Source organism: Malania oleifera, chromosome 4, assembly GCF_029873635.1.
Source record: "Malania oleifera isolate guangnan ecotype guangnan chromosome 4, ASM2987363v1, whole genome shotgun sequence".
NCBI classification, from domain to species: Eukaryota; Viridiplantae; Streptophyta; class Magnoliopsida; order Santalales; family Ximeniaceae; genus Malania; species Malania oleifera.
Genome location: NC_080420.1, coordinates 6,311,079 through 6,325,708, shown reverse-complemented (window position 1 = coordinate 6,325,708; position 14,630 = coordinate 6,311,079). Strand labels below are relative to the sequence as shown.

General features: G+C 37.9%; 1 protein-coding gene across 1 annotated transcript; it reads right to left on the bottom strand.

Annotated features, from left to right (window-relative positions):
- Positions 1-360: 360 nt before the first annotated feature.
- On the bottom strand, positions 361-7,063 carry LOC131153657 (uncharacterized). The gene is made up of 4 exons (XM_058106109.1): positions 6,374-7,063; positions 5,884-6,115; positions 3,954-5,643; positions 361-3,793 (listed from the first exon to the last, which is right to left on the bottom strand). The coding sequence occupies exons 1-4, from the start codon at positions 7,061-7,063 to the stop codon at positions 361-363; spliced, it is 6,045 nt and encodes a 2,014-aa protein (XP_057962092.1).
- Positions 7,064-14,630: the final 7,567 nt, after the last annotated feature.

Below are 14,630 nucleotides of genomic sequence, written 5' to 3'. Positions count from 1 at the left end.
TGAATTTTCCAGGCTCAAGAAGGGCTTGCAAGGGATCTCTTTTTGTTTCTTTTAGGTAGCAAAAAGATGGCCTGCCATCACTTCGAGTAGCCAATTGTTGTCTCATATGACTTGCCAGACCCTAAAGGACCCATACCCAGGTCAAATTTTGTAAACTGACTTTTGAAAAAAAATACTAGTTTATCATTTAGGCTCAATTTGGTAATCAAATGGTAAATCGTTATTTGGCTTTTTTATAGGAAAGCAGATCAGCCAACGATGGCCATCTATCATTTGATCAAAACATGAATAATGAACAGTCATTAGATTTATGAAGCAAATCGTTATTTCATTGAATTTCCTTGAGAGTTTACAGGGTTTCTAAGAAAAATATTTCTTTACCGCGTCTGAGTTTGTGGGGTGCACCAGATCGGCTCCATCCATGTCTGATAATAATAAGGCACCTCCTGAAAATGCTTTCTTTACCACATACGTCCCTTCATAATTTGGGGTCCACTTACCTCGGGGGTCATTATGAATTGGTAAAATCTTTTTCAAAACTAGATCTCCTTCTCGAAACCGTCGAATACGCACTTTCTTGTTAAAAGCTCTCATCATTCTCCTTTGGTATAACTGCCCATGAACTATAGCTGTCAATCTTTTTTCTTCAATCAGGTTCAACTGGTCATATCTAGATTGCACCCATTCTGCTTCGGTTAACTCTGCTTCTTTTAAGACTCGTAACGATGGAATCTCAACTTCTATCGGAATTACGGCCTCCATTCCGTATACCAAAGAGAAAGGGGTAGCCCCTGTAGATGTTCGAACAGTGGTTCGATAGGCCAATAAAGCGAAAGGTAACTTCTCATGCCAATCTCTATAGGTCTCCGTCATTTTTTCCAAGATGCTCTTGATGTTCTTATTGGCTGCTTCCACTGCTCCATTCATTTGAGGTCGATAGGGGGCTGAATTATGATGCTTGACCTTGAACTGACTGCATAATTTTGTCATGACCTCGTTGTTCAAGTTTTTAGCATTGTCTGATATTATCCTTTCTGGGATCCCATACCTGCAAATTAATTCTCTCCTGATAAAACGATTGATTATATTTTGAGTGACATTAGAGTATGATGCTGCTTCTACCCATTTTGTGAAGTAGTCAATGGCCACGAAAATGAATCGATGCCCATTACTGGCCTTCGGGGTTATCGGTCCGATCACATCCATGCCCCATGCTGAGAAAGGCCAAGGTGTAGATAAAACCTGGAGTTGAGTGGGTGGGACTTGTATGCGATCTCCATAGATTTGACACTTATGGCACTTTCGAACATACTCCATACAATCCCGTTCCATGGTTATCCAATAGTATCCACTCCTTAGGATTTTTCGGGCCAACGAGTGTCCTCCCGCATGGGTCCCACAAACACCGTCGTGTACTTCCTGTATGATTTGTCTTGCCTCTTGCAACTCCACGCACCGTAGGAGGGTCATATCATGATTCCTTTTATACAATATCTCCCCATCTAAGAAGAATCCCATAGCTAGCCTCCGAATTGTCTTTCGGTCATTATTAGAGGCTCCTATGGGATACTCCTTCCATTGAATGTATGTTTTGATATCATGAAACCATGGCTTTCCATCAGCTTCTTCTGTCATTATACAATATGCTGGCTCCCTATGCATCCTTATTCGAATGGGTTCAATCTCTATTCCGGACTCGACCTTAAATAAAGCCGCCAATGTTGCTAGCGCATCAGGGATTAAGTTGCTCTCTCTCGGTAAATGCGAAAAACTGATGGCATCGAATTCCTGCATCATTTCCTGAATGAACTCCTGGTATGGTATTAATTTGGAATCCCGGGTTTCCCACTTTCCAGTCAACTGATAAATTACCAAAGCGGAATCTCCTTTTACAATCAATTTTTTAATGCCTCGGTCAATAGCCGCCTGTAAGCCCAATACGCACGCTTCATACTCTGCTATATTATTGGTACACGGAAAGGTGAGTTTGGCTGTGACTGGGTAATATTTACCCTCTGGTGATATGAGTACAGCCCCTATTCCATGCCCCCATACGTTGGTCGCCCCATCAAATAGCATCATCCACCCAACACTACCTTCCTTTTCTTGATCAATTGAATCAATATCTTGATCCGGGAAGTCAAACTCCATGGATTGGTAATCATTAACGGCCCTATCAGCCAAATATTCTGCTATGATGCTCCCTTTGACGGCTTTTCTCGTCACATATGTAATATCATATTCAGTCAACAGCATTTGCCAACGAGCCATCCGTCCTGTTACTGCAGGTTTCTCGAAAACATACTTAATCGGATCCATTTTAGAAATCAGCCATGTTGTGTAATACAGCGTGTATTGCCTTAATCTACTAACCACCCACACCAAAGCGCAACACGTCTTCTCCAGGTTAGAGTACCTAGATTCGTATTCCGTGAACTTTTTGCTTAAATAATAGATGGCGCGCTCCTTTCTTCCAGACTCATCGTGTTGTCCTAACACACACCCCAGGGAATTCTCTGATACTACTAAGTACAATATAAGAGGCCTTCCAGGTACAGGGGGAACCAAAACTGGAGGGTTCAATAGATATTCTTTTATTTTCTCAAAAGCTTTCTGACATTCTTCACTCCATTTTTCGGGGTTATCCTTCTTCAGCAGCTTAAATATGGGCTCACAAGTAGCAGTCAACTGAGATATAAATCGAGCTATGTAGTTCAATTGGCCTAGGAAACTCCTGACTTCTTTTTCAGTTTTGGGACTAGGCATTTCTCGAATAGCTTTTATTTTATCTGGGTCTACTTCAATCCCTTTCTCACTTACGATAAATCCCAACAATTTTCCTGAAGAAGCTCCGAATGTACATTTTTCTGGATTTAATTTCAGTTGACATTTTCGTAGCCTTTTAAATAGCTTCCTTAAGTTCATCACATGGCTATACTCATCTCGAGACTTAACAATCATGTCGTCCACATATACTTCTATCTCCTTATGCATCAAGTCATGGAATAGCGTTACCATGGCTCTCTGATAGGTTGCCCCTGCATTCTTTAAACCAAAGGGCATAACCTTGTAGCAAAAGGTCCCCCATAAGGTGATGAACGTGGTCTTATCTTTATCTTCTGGGGCCATCTTAATTTGATTATATCCAGAAAACCCATCCATGAATGAAAACAGGGCATGTCCCGCGGTATTGTCTACCAGCACATCTATGTGTGGAAGTGGGAAATTATCTTTAGGGCTAGCTTTATTCAAGTCTCGATAGTCAACACAGACTCTCACTTTTCCATTTTTCTTCATTATTGGAACTACATTGGCCATCCACTCTGGATATTTGGCTACTTCTAAAAAACCAGCCTCAAACTGCTTTTGTACCTCTTCTTTTATTTTGATCAACATATCTGGGCGCATTCTCCTCAGTTTCTGTTTTACCGGCTTGCTATCTGGGTAAATGGGTATTTTATGTGTTACTAAGTCCGTATCCAAACCCGGCATGTCCTGATAGGACCATGCGAAAACATCTTGGTATTCCTTCAAAAGGTTTATCATTTCGCATCTTTCTTTTCCTCCCAACAGTGCCCCGATTTTTACTTCTTTTGATTCCTCATTAGTCCCCAAATTTATTGTGACCGTGGGGTCGCTACTGGTTAAAGTTGGTTTTTCATCTGATTTCAACATTCTTTGCATTTCAGGTGATAAGTCAGTCTCCTCTTCTATTTCAGCTTCTAGGATTAAGTTTTCAAAGTTAACATCAATTTCTGGCTCCTGAATACTGGTATGATTATTTTCCCTATCCCTGCATAAAACAAAGGTAAACAATTCTTTGACAAATGACCCAATGATGCAATAAATGCGAAAGAAATGCATACTGGTTTTATTGATGAAAAAGACAAACGGTCCGAGGCAATAATGTCCACGGATTACAAAAAGAAAGCAAAATGAGCAAAAGCCATTACATGAAGTGAATTGGGTAATCAAAAGATGTCCAGTTCTGAATTTCTGCTCCTGTCAATGGGTAGATCCATCTACTCGAGTCATTCATGTGGTCCCCTGATTCTAAGGCCAATATGCTCATCTGTTTCATTTCTTCCTCAAGAGTGACTTGATTGCCCTTTCGAAAGGTCTGATTCATTGGCGGGACTTCTACCCCCCACTTGGTACTTACTCTTCCTGTGCGCCTCTCGATTCGGATTATTCTTTTCTCTTCTGCCTTCTTCTTATGGTCAGCTAAAGTAGGAGTATATCCGATGCCGTATCTCTCATTCATGCCTTCTGGTAACAATGGCATTGCGATGCCCTGAAGATACTTCCCCAACCCTTTTCCCGGGCAAAACCTTGATTTAATCATTTCAGCGGCCACCATGCGCGTGGAAGAAGAGATCCGAGGTTGAGGGATAAAAGATCCCTCCATTATAGTAATGACGTTGATGATCTCAAATGCTCGGAATGAATCTTCATGGGCTTCTTCAGCTGCTTCCACATAGGGAGTGGAAGAAGGTTTAGTAACCATTATATCGGTTTCTCCATAAACACATACCAGTTTATCCCCTACTATAAATTTCACTCGCTGATGCAAAGAGGAGGGAACTGCCCCAGTATTATGTATCCAAGGCCTTCCCAAGAGACAACTGTATGAAGGCGTAATATCCATGACTTGAAAAGTGATATTGAAGGTTACGGGTCCAATCTGAATAGGGATGTCAAGCGACCCTACTGACTCTCTTCGTGTCCCATCGAAGGCACGCACCACCAAATTGTTTGGTGTCACATAAGAAGGGTCAATGGGTAACCTTTGCAGTGTAGTCATTGGCATAACATTGAGGGATGATCCATTATCTATCAGGACTCGAGACATCATATGATCCTTACATTTGGTGGATATATGCAACGCCTTGTTGTGCCCCTGGCCTTCTGGCGGAATTTCTTCATCAGTAAAAGTGATGTAATTGGAGGCTGCTAGACTTCCGATCACATGATTGAATTTATCAACGCTGATATCTTGGGGAATGTAGGCTTGATTCAGGACTTTAAGTAACGCCTCCCGATGGGTTTCTGAATTTAGTAGAAGCGACAAAACAGATATGTGAGCCGGCATTTTCTTTAGTTGGTCCACGATGTTGTACTCGCTATGCTTTATTATCTTCAGGAATTCTTCGGCCTCTCCATTAGATATTGGACTTTTCACTGCCCTGTCTGGTTCCCCTACATTCTGTCGATTTGTTTTAGAAGAATCTGGCATATACACCCTACCACTTCGAGTTATCCCTTTCACCCCTGCTATATTGCTGGTGCTTCCTTCGACATACGCTTCACATTCATATTTCCAGGGTACTGCTTGGTTACTCTTGTATGGGAATGGCCTGGGAGTAGAGATCACCAAGCGAGCTGGCGCTTCTTGTGTGGGAAGAGCCTTGTTCATGGTAGGTATGAATGGTTGATTAGTGCACTGATGATATACCGGCCCGTTTTCCCCAATGACTGCAATCTCTCCACTTTTGCGGGTACAACCAATCTCTATAAACTTGTTATCCACCATCTTTTGCAAAAACATTCTAAAAGTTACACACTTTTTCACAGATCTTCCATCTTTACTCTGACATAAACAAAGTGCATTAGTGGGGCAAACAGCCTCTTGCCCTATCCGACCTGCCGCAATAAGTTCATTGAACACCCAATCTAAAGACATTTGTTCAAAATCCACCTCATTCGTCCCTTCTTCTATCATTCCGACATTGTTACCCCCATGATTGGGCAAAGGGTTCCCTTGAATTCCTGGTTGTTTATCATCAAATGCTAGCCATCCGGCTTCTCTTAGTGTTTGAACCTTATTTTTGAATGCCCAACAACGTTCAATAGTGTGCCCGGGAGTGTTAGCGTGATATGCACACTTGGCTTCGGGGTCATACCATTGTGGAAAAGGTGCCGTAACGACCGTTCCAGGAATGACTGAAACTAAGTTCCTCTCCATCAATTGTGGGAATAATTCTGAGTATGTCATTGGAATAGGATCTATCCTTCTCATATTTCTCTGGATGCCTCTATCATGAGTTCGCATATTCGGTTGGGCGGGCATGGCCCCGGAAGGAACAACTTGGGGTCTACCTCCCGTATGAACAGTCTGATTGACAGAGGGCTCGAAAACAAAATTCCTCCTAGCCCCTTGGCCATGCTCTCTTTGATATTGTTGTCTTTGAACCATCTGGACCTCTTCTTCCTTTTTCTTGCTTGTCCACTTCTTGCCTAGACCAGTCTCTGTACTAATACTTTTAGTTCTCCCGACTTTGATGGCCGTCTCAATCCTCTCTCCGGTAGAAACAATGTCCATGAAGTCATGGGGGGTTGCCCCTAGGAGATGCCCGAAGTAAGGATCTTTCAAGGTATTCACAAATAGGGAAATAGCCTCCCTATCTTCCACCGGAGGATTGACCTGGACAGACATGTCCCTCCACCTATATGCATATTCTCTAAATGTTTCGGTGGGCTTCATTTGCATACTCTGCAAGGTCATACGATCGGGTGCCATTTCTATAACATGGCGGTATTGAGCTATAAAAGAATTAGCCAGATCTTTCCATGTGCGGATCCGAGTCCGATCTTGTTGAATATACCACCTGATAGCCGCCCCTGTCAAGCTGTCTTGAAAGCAATGCATCATTAGTCTCTCATTATCAGAATGGGCAGCCATTTTTTGGCAATACAGGCGCAGGTGAGTTCGAGGACAATTAGTTCCATTAAATTTTTCAAAATCTGGTACTTTGAATTTTGGTGGCAGGGTGACCTTTGGCACGAGGCACAAATCATTGGGATCTACAGAATCGAATGTATTGGATCCTTCAATAGCTCTCAGACGTTCCTCTAGTACATCGTATCGACGTTCAGTTTCAGATCTGTTCACCCCCAAATCAGAAGCTACTAATGGGGGAGTCCCCACTACTGGAAACCCCTGGACTGGTATATTAGGGATGAACGGGGGTATACTTGGCATTGAACCCTCCATGACGCCAGGTAGTGGAACTGACGTTTGCCCATGTACTGGGGTAAACCCTGGAGGATGAGTAGGATCCATATCTGTCTCCGGATCATTCTGCACTGCTTTTCCTTTGTTCGTCAACAATTCCAGGATCTTGCTCATTTTTTCATTCAATTCTTCTTGTCCTTGCTCTATACCCAGGACTCTACCTTCCAATTGTTCACTCATTTCTTTTGCCCTTCTCCTGGTATTGTATTGATGCGTGACAGTCTCAATGTTGCTTGCTTAGACAAATTTTGTCGCTAGGCACTGCAAACCAAAACTTTCCCTTTTTAGAATCGTGAATGCATAGATATGAATGCATGAAATGCAATGGTCTTTTCAAGACGTGTAAATTTCACAAATATGAAACATATGTATGCAACCTAATGCACTTTAACCAAGGTTCATGGAAAAGATCATCATCATTCTAGAAGAAAAATCTGCTTTTCATTAAAAGGATCCTTTTATACAATATGTCATTCATCCCTGTTCCTTATTTTTATTGCCTACAACACTTTCAGAAATAATCCAATCGAATATTGAACCAAGATCTGCTCATGATTTCATAACCTCTACATCTTGCTGTGTCATCTTCTTATGCAAAGCTCGGAACTTGGCTTCCCAGTAGCCAGCTTTTGTTATGCACGGCTCCATCTTTTCCAGAACTTGGTTATATTTGCCTCTCTGCTCATCCCACTGATTTTCTAATTCCTGTATGTAGAGTGATTTCCTTTCATTTTCAGTTCTGGCTTCTTCTAACATCTGAGACTTCTGGTCCAATGCTACTTGGAGTGCTCGTCTTTTCTTTCTTAATGCCATTATTTCCCTTTCTGATTGTAAACACTGAGCTTTCTGTCGCTTGATTTTTCGACGATAGAATGTAACCAACTTCTCTTCTTTTTGCCTTTCTTGTTGATCCTTCATTACTACCCACATTGCTTTTTCTTCTGCTAATCGTAGCCCTTCTTGCAAATTTTCCTGTATGTCTTCTGCTGGTGCCTTTGTTTGGGCTATAGGATCCCTCGCCATTTGTTTGACCTGTGAATTCACTCTGTTAGCCAACCATAGTTCATAGTTTCTTTGAGTACCTGAACCTTGATGGCCTGATTCTATTAAGTACACATGTCTCCATGCTACTGTAAATTCTCGGACTCGTCTTTGATCATCACCTGTTTCGTTTGAGAATCGAGAATTAGCCAGTCCGTGTGTCATGGGTATAAACTGGGTTGCCCCTATTTGCCTTCTAAGCATAAGGGGCGCATACGCTATCCCTCCCCAAGGGCCAAGCAGAGGCACCCATGGGAGATTTCCACACCTGTATATGACATTGGACGGGCCCATCCATGGTGCTTGCCAAACGAGTCCCCTGCTGACTAAATGTCGTAGTCTTGACTTCCATTCAAATTTATTGGCATGTTTTTCCCACTGGACGGTTTCGAATTCTGCTAAGGGAATTCTGAGTGTCGAGTAAGTGGTACGAAAAGACCCCGGGGTGCAAGGTAAGTGACTCATTATCCATACATACAGTAGGGGCACACAACATCTCATTCTCGTATGTCTTTTGACCTGACACTCATGGAGAGATCGAAAAGTCTCGGCTAGGATTCCAGGGATTGGGTTGATTCCTTCCTTTACCTGTGCCACAAAAGAAATAGTATTCTGATCGATAGTTCCTACCTCCTTTGGAAATATGATTAATCCATAAATAGCTAAGGCTAACATATGCATCTGAGCCTCTTCCCCATCTTCCTTTTCTAATAGTCGCTTCAAGCATGGCCAGGTGATTTTTGTATCTTCTGTCTTCTGAATTTTAACCCCGATGACGTCATGCAATTCTTTTACAAAAGATGCTCTAGGATCATGCACGTAAGTTTTGTAGGGCGTCGTTAACTTAGCTAAATGCAGCAAGGAGGTATATTCCTCAATAGTTGGTGCCATGTCTACTCCATCCATAGTGAAGCAACAATACGAAGGATTCCAGAATTCCACTAGCACCTCGATCACATGGAGATTTACGAACACATGAAGTAAGAACCCAATATGCCCATACAGTCGTGAAAATTTCAGCCGGCGCTGAGGTGACCACCCCTTCCAAATGACTCTCAGTTCTTCCAAAGAGTTTGACCGAGTATTTAGGTTGACTCGATCTAGTACCTCGATCACTGATTCCTTATCCACGCTATCTCCCCATTGACTTTGCTGATTCTCAGAGTATATCTGTACCGCGGACTCCTTTTCAAGCGTGACTATAGTGTCTTCCATGAATGACTTTTATCTTTTCCAAAATCTTGGCTAAGCACAAGGTATGCCTACATGGATGTAATATATCAGGCACAGTATGATAAGTTTAAAGTGATGACATTGCACAAAGAAAAATGAAGCTTTTATTTCAAACTTAGGGTGTATCTAGTGCTCAAACACATACAAACACGGATATGAACATATATGCAACCTATCGGGCATGATCATATATGAAATGAAGTACATGAATGCAATGTATGCAATGAATGTTTGTGCATGGATGCAACTAGTGCAATTACACATACAAATAGAGATATGACCATGCATGTGACTTATCATGCATGATTATGTGTGAAATTATGCATGAATGCATGGATGCAATGTAATCCTAACTAACTACTTTGTCAGCATTCTAGGAAAAGTCCCACTAATGAGAGATTTCAAGATTAAGACCATCACAGTTTCAATTCGATTCTTCTCTCAATCATTCTTTTCCTTGATGACGGTCCATGGACCTCAGATTCTATGAGGGGTCAAATTATGATCTGAGGTTGGGGTTGACCCAGGTTAGTCAACCCACTGGATTTGTTTAATACGGGCTTGTGGACTTTAGGGTGCATTTGGGCCTCAAGTATATTAAAATATGGGCTTCAATATATTTCATAATGGGATCAGGCCCTAATTTTAAAAGGACTTGGGCTTGGATTGCTTAGAAAAAGTTAGCCCATATTTTTAGACAATAGGGCCGAAGCCCACTTTTAAAATCTGGGTTTTAACCTTTTTGAAAATCAGGCTTGGGCCGAGTTTTTACTTAGGAAAAGGTCGGACCTGAGTCTGTTTTTAAAGAATTAGGCCCAAGTTATTTGAAAAGGGTTGGGCCGAATTTTTAGGTAATAGGACCTAAGCCTATTTTTGAAATTTGGGTTTAACCCCCCTTTTTTTTTTGAAAATCAGGCCTGGGCCGAGTTTTTGCTTAGGAAAATGTTGGGCCTATACTTGTTATTTCTCAAAAAATTGGGCCCGAGTTATTTAAAAAGGGTTGGGCCGACCCATATTTTAAAATGCTTGGACCAAGTGCTTCATGTTTTGAAAGGATGGGCCTTGGTCTCATTATTGGGCTTTTTTCAGAATATTGACAAAGTAGGATGCATGTCTAAATTGATATCAAATACACGGTATAATACAAAGTATCTCACAACATATATACAACACACTATACATGGAGAAGGATGTGGCTCCTGTCCCAACTTAGGGTAGGTACGTATATACAGGGTTTTTCATGGCTCTATCCTAGTTAGGGAAGACTATAGACAAGTACGTGTGGGTAGGCTCTAATCCCTATATAAAACAGGTTCCCAATCTAACCTCCATCCTCACCCAAAAGGGGTTTGGACAAAGTTTAAACTGAGTGGAGTGGTTCGCGGGTCCCCACAAGCCCTGCCACGTGGGGACAAACGCTATTACACTCCTATCTAATCCTAGTAAGGAAAGCTCGGGTATAGAGCGTGAGAGTGTGTGAATTTAATTTTTAACCTAATCCCACTATCCCCACATTTATTCACATGCTATAAACAATATGGAAACAAGATATTTACAATTAATATATATATATATATATATATATATATATATATATATATTCAAAAGATAAGGAAACACGATATATGCAATTAATATGTTTATTCACAAAAAATTTGGAAACAAAAATAAGGAAACAAAATATTTACGATTAGTATACAAAATATCTATAATTAATTTACTTTTTCAAAATATCTTACAATTAATATGCTTTATTCAGAATATTTGGAAATAAAATATCTATAATTAATATTCACAAAATTAAGAAACAAAATATTTTTTTAATTAATTTTGATTATTTACAAATTATGGAAGTACAATATTTACAATTAATCAAGGTTATTTATGAATTACTATATTTACAAAATAAGGAGTAATTAAAAGATTTATTAAATTTAAACTTGGGATAATTTTTAATTAATTAATGGTTTGACTCTCTGAGTCCCCAGCGGAGTCGCCAAGCTGTCGCGACGTCCCGGCAGCGCGTGTGCCCCAAGCGGCGAAATTAAAAATTAATTTAATATTTTCAAGAAAAACATGGTGTAGGAGTCGCCACTAACCTTTAGTGCGGTTAGAACACATGATTACTACCCCGTTAGGGGTAGAATCGGTCTACATTACCAGAGTTGGGGTCGGGAGTTCGGTTACGCGAGGGGAAGGTACGAGCACCCCCTACGCGCCCGTTCTTAAGAACGGCACCTAATTAATTTAAAATTATCCCTAAGTTAATCTAATAAATCTTTACATTACTCCTTTTTATGAATTTATAAATACATAGGAAAATAAATAAATATATACATATATTCCCTCAGAGCTTAGGGTACGTGATGCCCGAAGGCTCATATCCCCGCAATAAAATCATAGGGAATTATAATTAAGAAAATACACTCCCAAAATTTTGAAATTATATATAAAATTTTTATAGAAAAATACTAACATGGGAGGTTTTTAATATATGGTAATAGAATAATAAGCCTCACATACCTACTAACATATTATGAATGTCAAAATAAGTAACTAAATACTATATATATTAATATATTAGGGACACTTAATGCTAAACATAGTAAGGTTCTAATAATGATTAATACTAAACATATTTACATACTAAAAATAGTTGATACTAAAAATACTAGGATACTAATAATTAATACTAACTATATTAATATATTAAAAATACAAAATAAAAAATAAATAAAATAAAATAATTGATGCTAAACATGTGATTAAAATACTAATTTACCAAACATATAATATCCATTAAACCCTAAATCACTAAATACATAATATTAGAAAGAAAATACAAAAATGCTAAATATGTAATATTTACCAATATGCTAATATGCGATATACATATAACTAAAATTATTAATTTACATATAATGTCAATAAAACACCAAGCTCTTAAATATGTAATGCCACATTATCACAATAATAAATTTACAATATTATAAAGGTGCTAATTAATATAAGGAATATATAATATCAATAAAAAATTTCTACCATACTAACATTAATCATATATACCATAGATATTACAAAAATCTAACCCTACAATATGAGCATCATATCAACAACAAAGTTCAAACATTGAATGTTAAGACGACAAAAAAAAATCTACAATAATAATAATAACCGTTCAATCATAAACACAATAAAAATGAAAACATGAATATCAACCTTTAAACAAATCTTACAGCGTAGTAAACCCTACATCAACAAGACAAACAAATCTTATATATTAAACATTGAAGCAAACATTACAATACTAAAACCTTACAATAATAACCCTAGAGTTTATGTAAACATTATTAAAAAGACTTCGAAACTACTCCCACAATTAATAATTTCAAATCCTAGATAAATATAAACAAGAAATAATGTGACTAGTTCAACACCAAGAAAAAAAAAAATAGTTTACTTAAATAATAACAATAAATCAAGCCTACTAAACATATAGATAATAAAACATAATAAAAAGACTAAAAACATTATCATCTCAATACCTAATCCTAAATAGTACAATACCAATTAAATATATATGTATATGTTTACACACATAATGTAACAACAATAGACATTTTTTTTTTACTATCAATTATTAAATAAAAAGAAAATTCTGCAGTAAAAATAGCTAGTTAATATCACAGAAAGAAAATAAAATAAAATGAAATAAAAACAATACACATGCCAGTATGTAATGAACTGTGTGTGCACAGTGTGCGTGTGTGCGTGTTGTGTGTGTTCTGTGCGTGTGTGTGGGTGTTTACAAGGTGTGTGTGTTTGAGAGAATCACCAAGGGGTTGCCGGAGATGATGGCTTGGCTCGGCTCGGTGGTGGCCTCTCGGGTCTGCAGGGCCGGTGGCGCTGGGAGCTGGAGTTCGGTGTGGAAGGAGCAGCAGCAGCAGCAGTTGCAGAGACGGACACCGGAGGAGTGGTCGGTGCAGGGGATCGCTCGATGGTGGCTCGCGATTGCCGTGGAGTTTTCCGAACTGGGTGGAGGCTGGCGCAGGACAGAGGAGAGTGACGATGAAGCCGGGAGTGGTGGTTCTGCCGTCGGGATCCTTGGTTGGAGTTACAGGCGAGAACGGAGAGGGGGATTCGTCACCGAGGTTGCTGTTCGCCGGAGATGACGGTGGTCTGTGAAGGCTGGTTTTCTGCTGTAGGTATGGAGACGTTACGTGGAGTTGCTGGCTGACGAGTGGGAAGATGGCCGGTGATGGTTGTGCTTTCGGATGGAGGTTGTTCAGAGGGGATGGCTGGAACAGTGGATTTTTTGTGGAGAAGAAGAAGAAGAAGATGGGAATTTTTTTTTTTCGTCTGCGCCCGCTGTGCCCCTCCGCTCCCCCTCTGTGCAGCGCCCCCCTCTTCTTATAAAAATAATCTTGAAGAAACCCTAAAAACATTTCTTTTTTTGGTTTATGGTATTTTTCTTTTCTTTGGTAATAATATATACTACTATCATGTAAGTAAGGAAATAATAATAATAATAATAATAATAATAATAATAATAATAATAATAAGGTAAAAATAATAATAATAATAAAATAATAATAATAATAGTAATGATAAAGATAAATAAATAAAAAAAATAATAATAATAATAGTAATAATAAAGGTAAAAATACTGATAATAATAATAATTAACAATAATGTCAATAATAATGAAAATAATTAATAATAATAATAATAAACAATATAAATAGAAATAAAAATAAAAGTAATAATAATAATACTAATGAAAAATAATAATAATAAATAAGATAATAGTAATAATAGTAATAAAAATACTAATGATAATAAAAATAATAAAAATAATAATGAAAATAATAATAGTAATAATAATAAAGTACTATTAATAATACTAATAATAATAATAATACAGAAAATAATAATAATAATAAAGATAAATAAATAATAGTAATAATAATAATGATAATAAAGATACTAAAAATAATAATAACAACAACAATAATAATAATAATAATAATAACCGAAATAAATAATAATAATAATAGTAATAACAAAGATAAATAATAATAATAATAATAATAGTAATAATAAAGGTAAACATACTAATAATAATAATAATTAAAAATAATGTCAATAATAATGAAAATAATAATAAATAATAATCAATAATAATAATAATAAATAATATAAATAGAAATAAAAACAAAAGTAATAATAATAATAAATAAGATAATAGTAATAATAGTAATAAAAATACTAATGATAATAAAAAAATAATAAAAATAATTAATGAAAATAATAATAATAATAATAATAATAAAGTACTATT

Excerpts from the sequence above, each read along its gene's own strand:
- LOC131153657 (XM_058106109.1), bottom strand. The coding sequence starts at position 7,063 with ATGGATCCTACTCATCCTCCAGGGTTTACCCCAGTACATGGGCAAACG. Across the intron at positions 6,116-6,373 it reads TTTCCCTATTTGTGAATACC|ACTGTTCATACGGGAGGTAG; the intron begins TTGAAAGATCCT and ends TCTGTCAATCAG. Across the intron at positions 5,644-5,883 it reads GTATGACCCCGAAGCCAAGT|GTCGGATAGGGCAAGAGGCT; the intron begins GTGCATATCACG and ends TTATTGCGGCAG.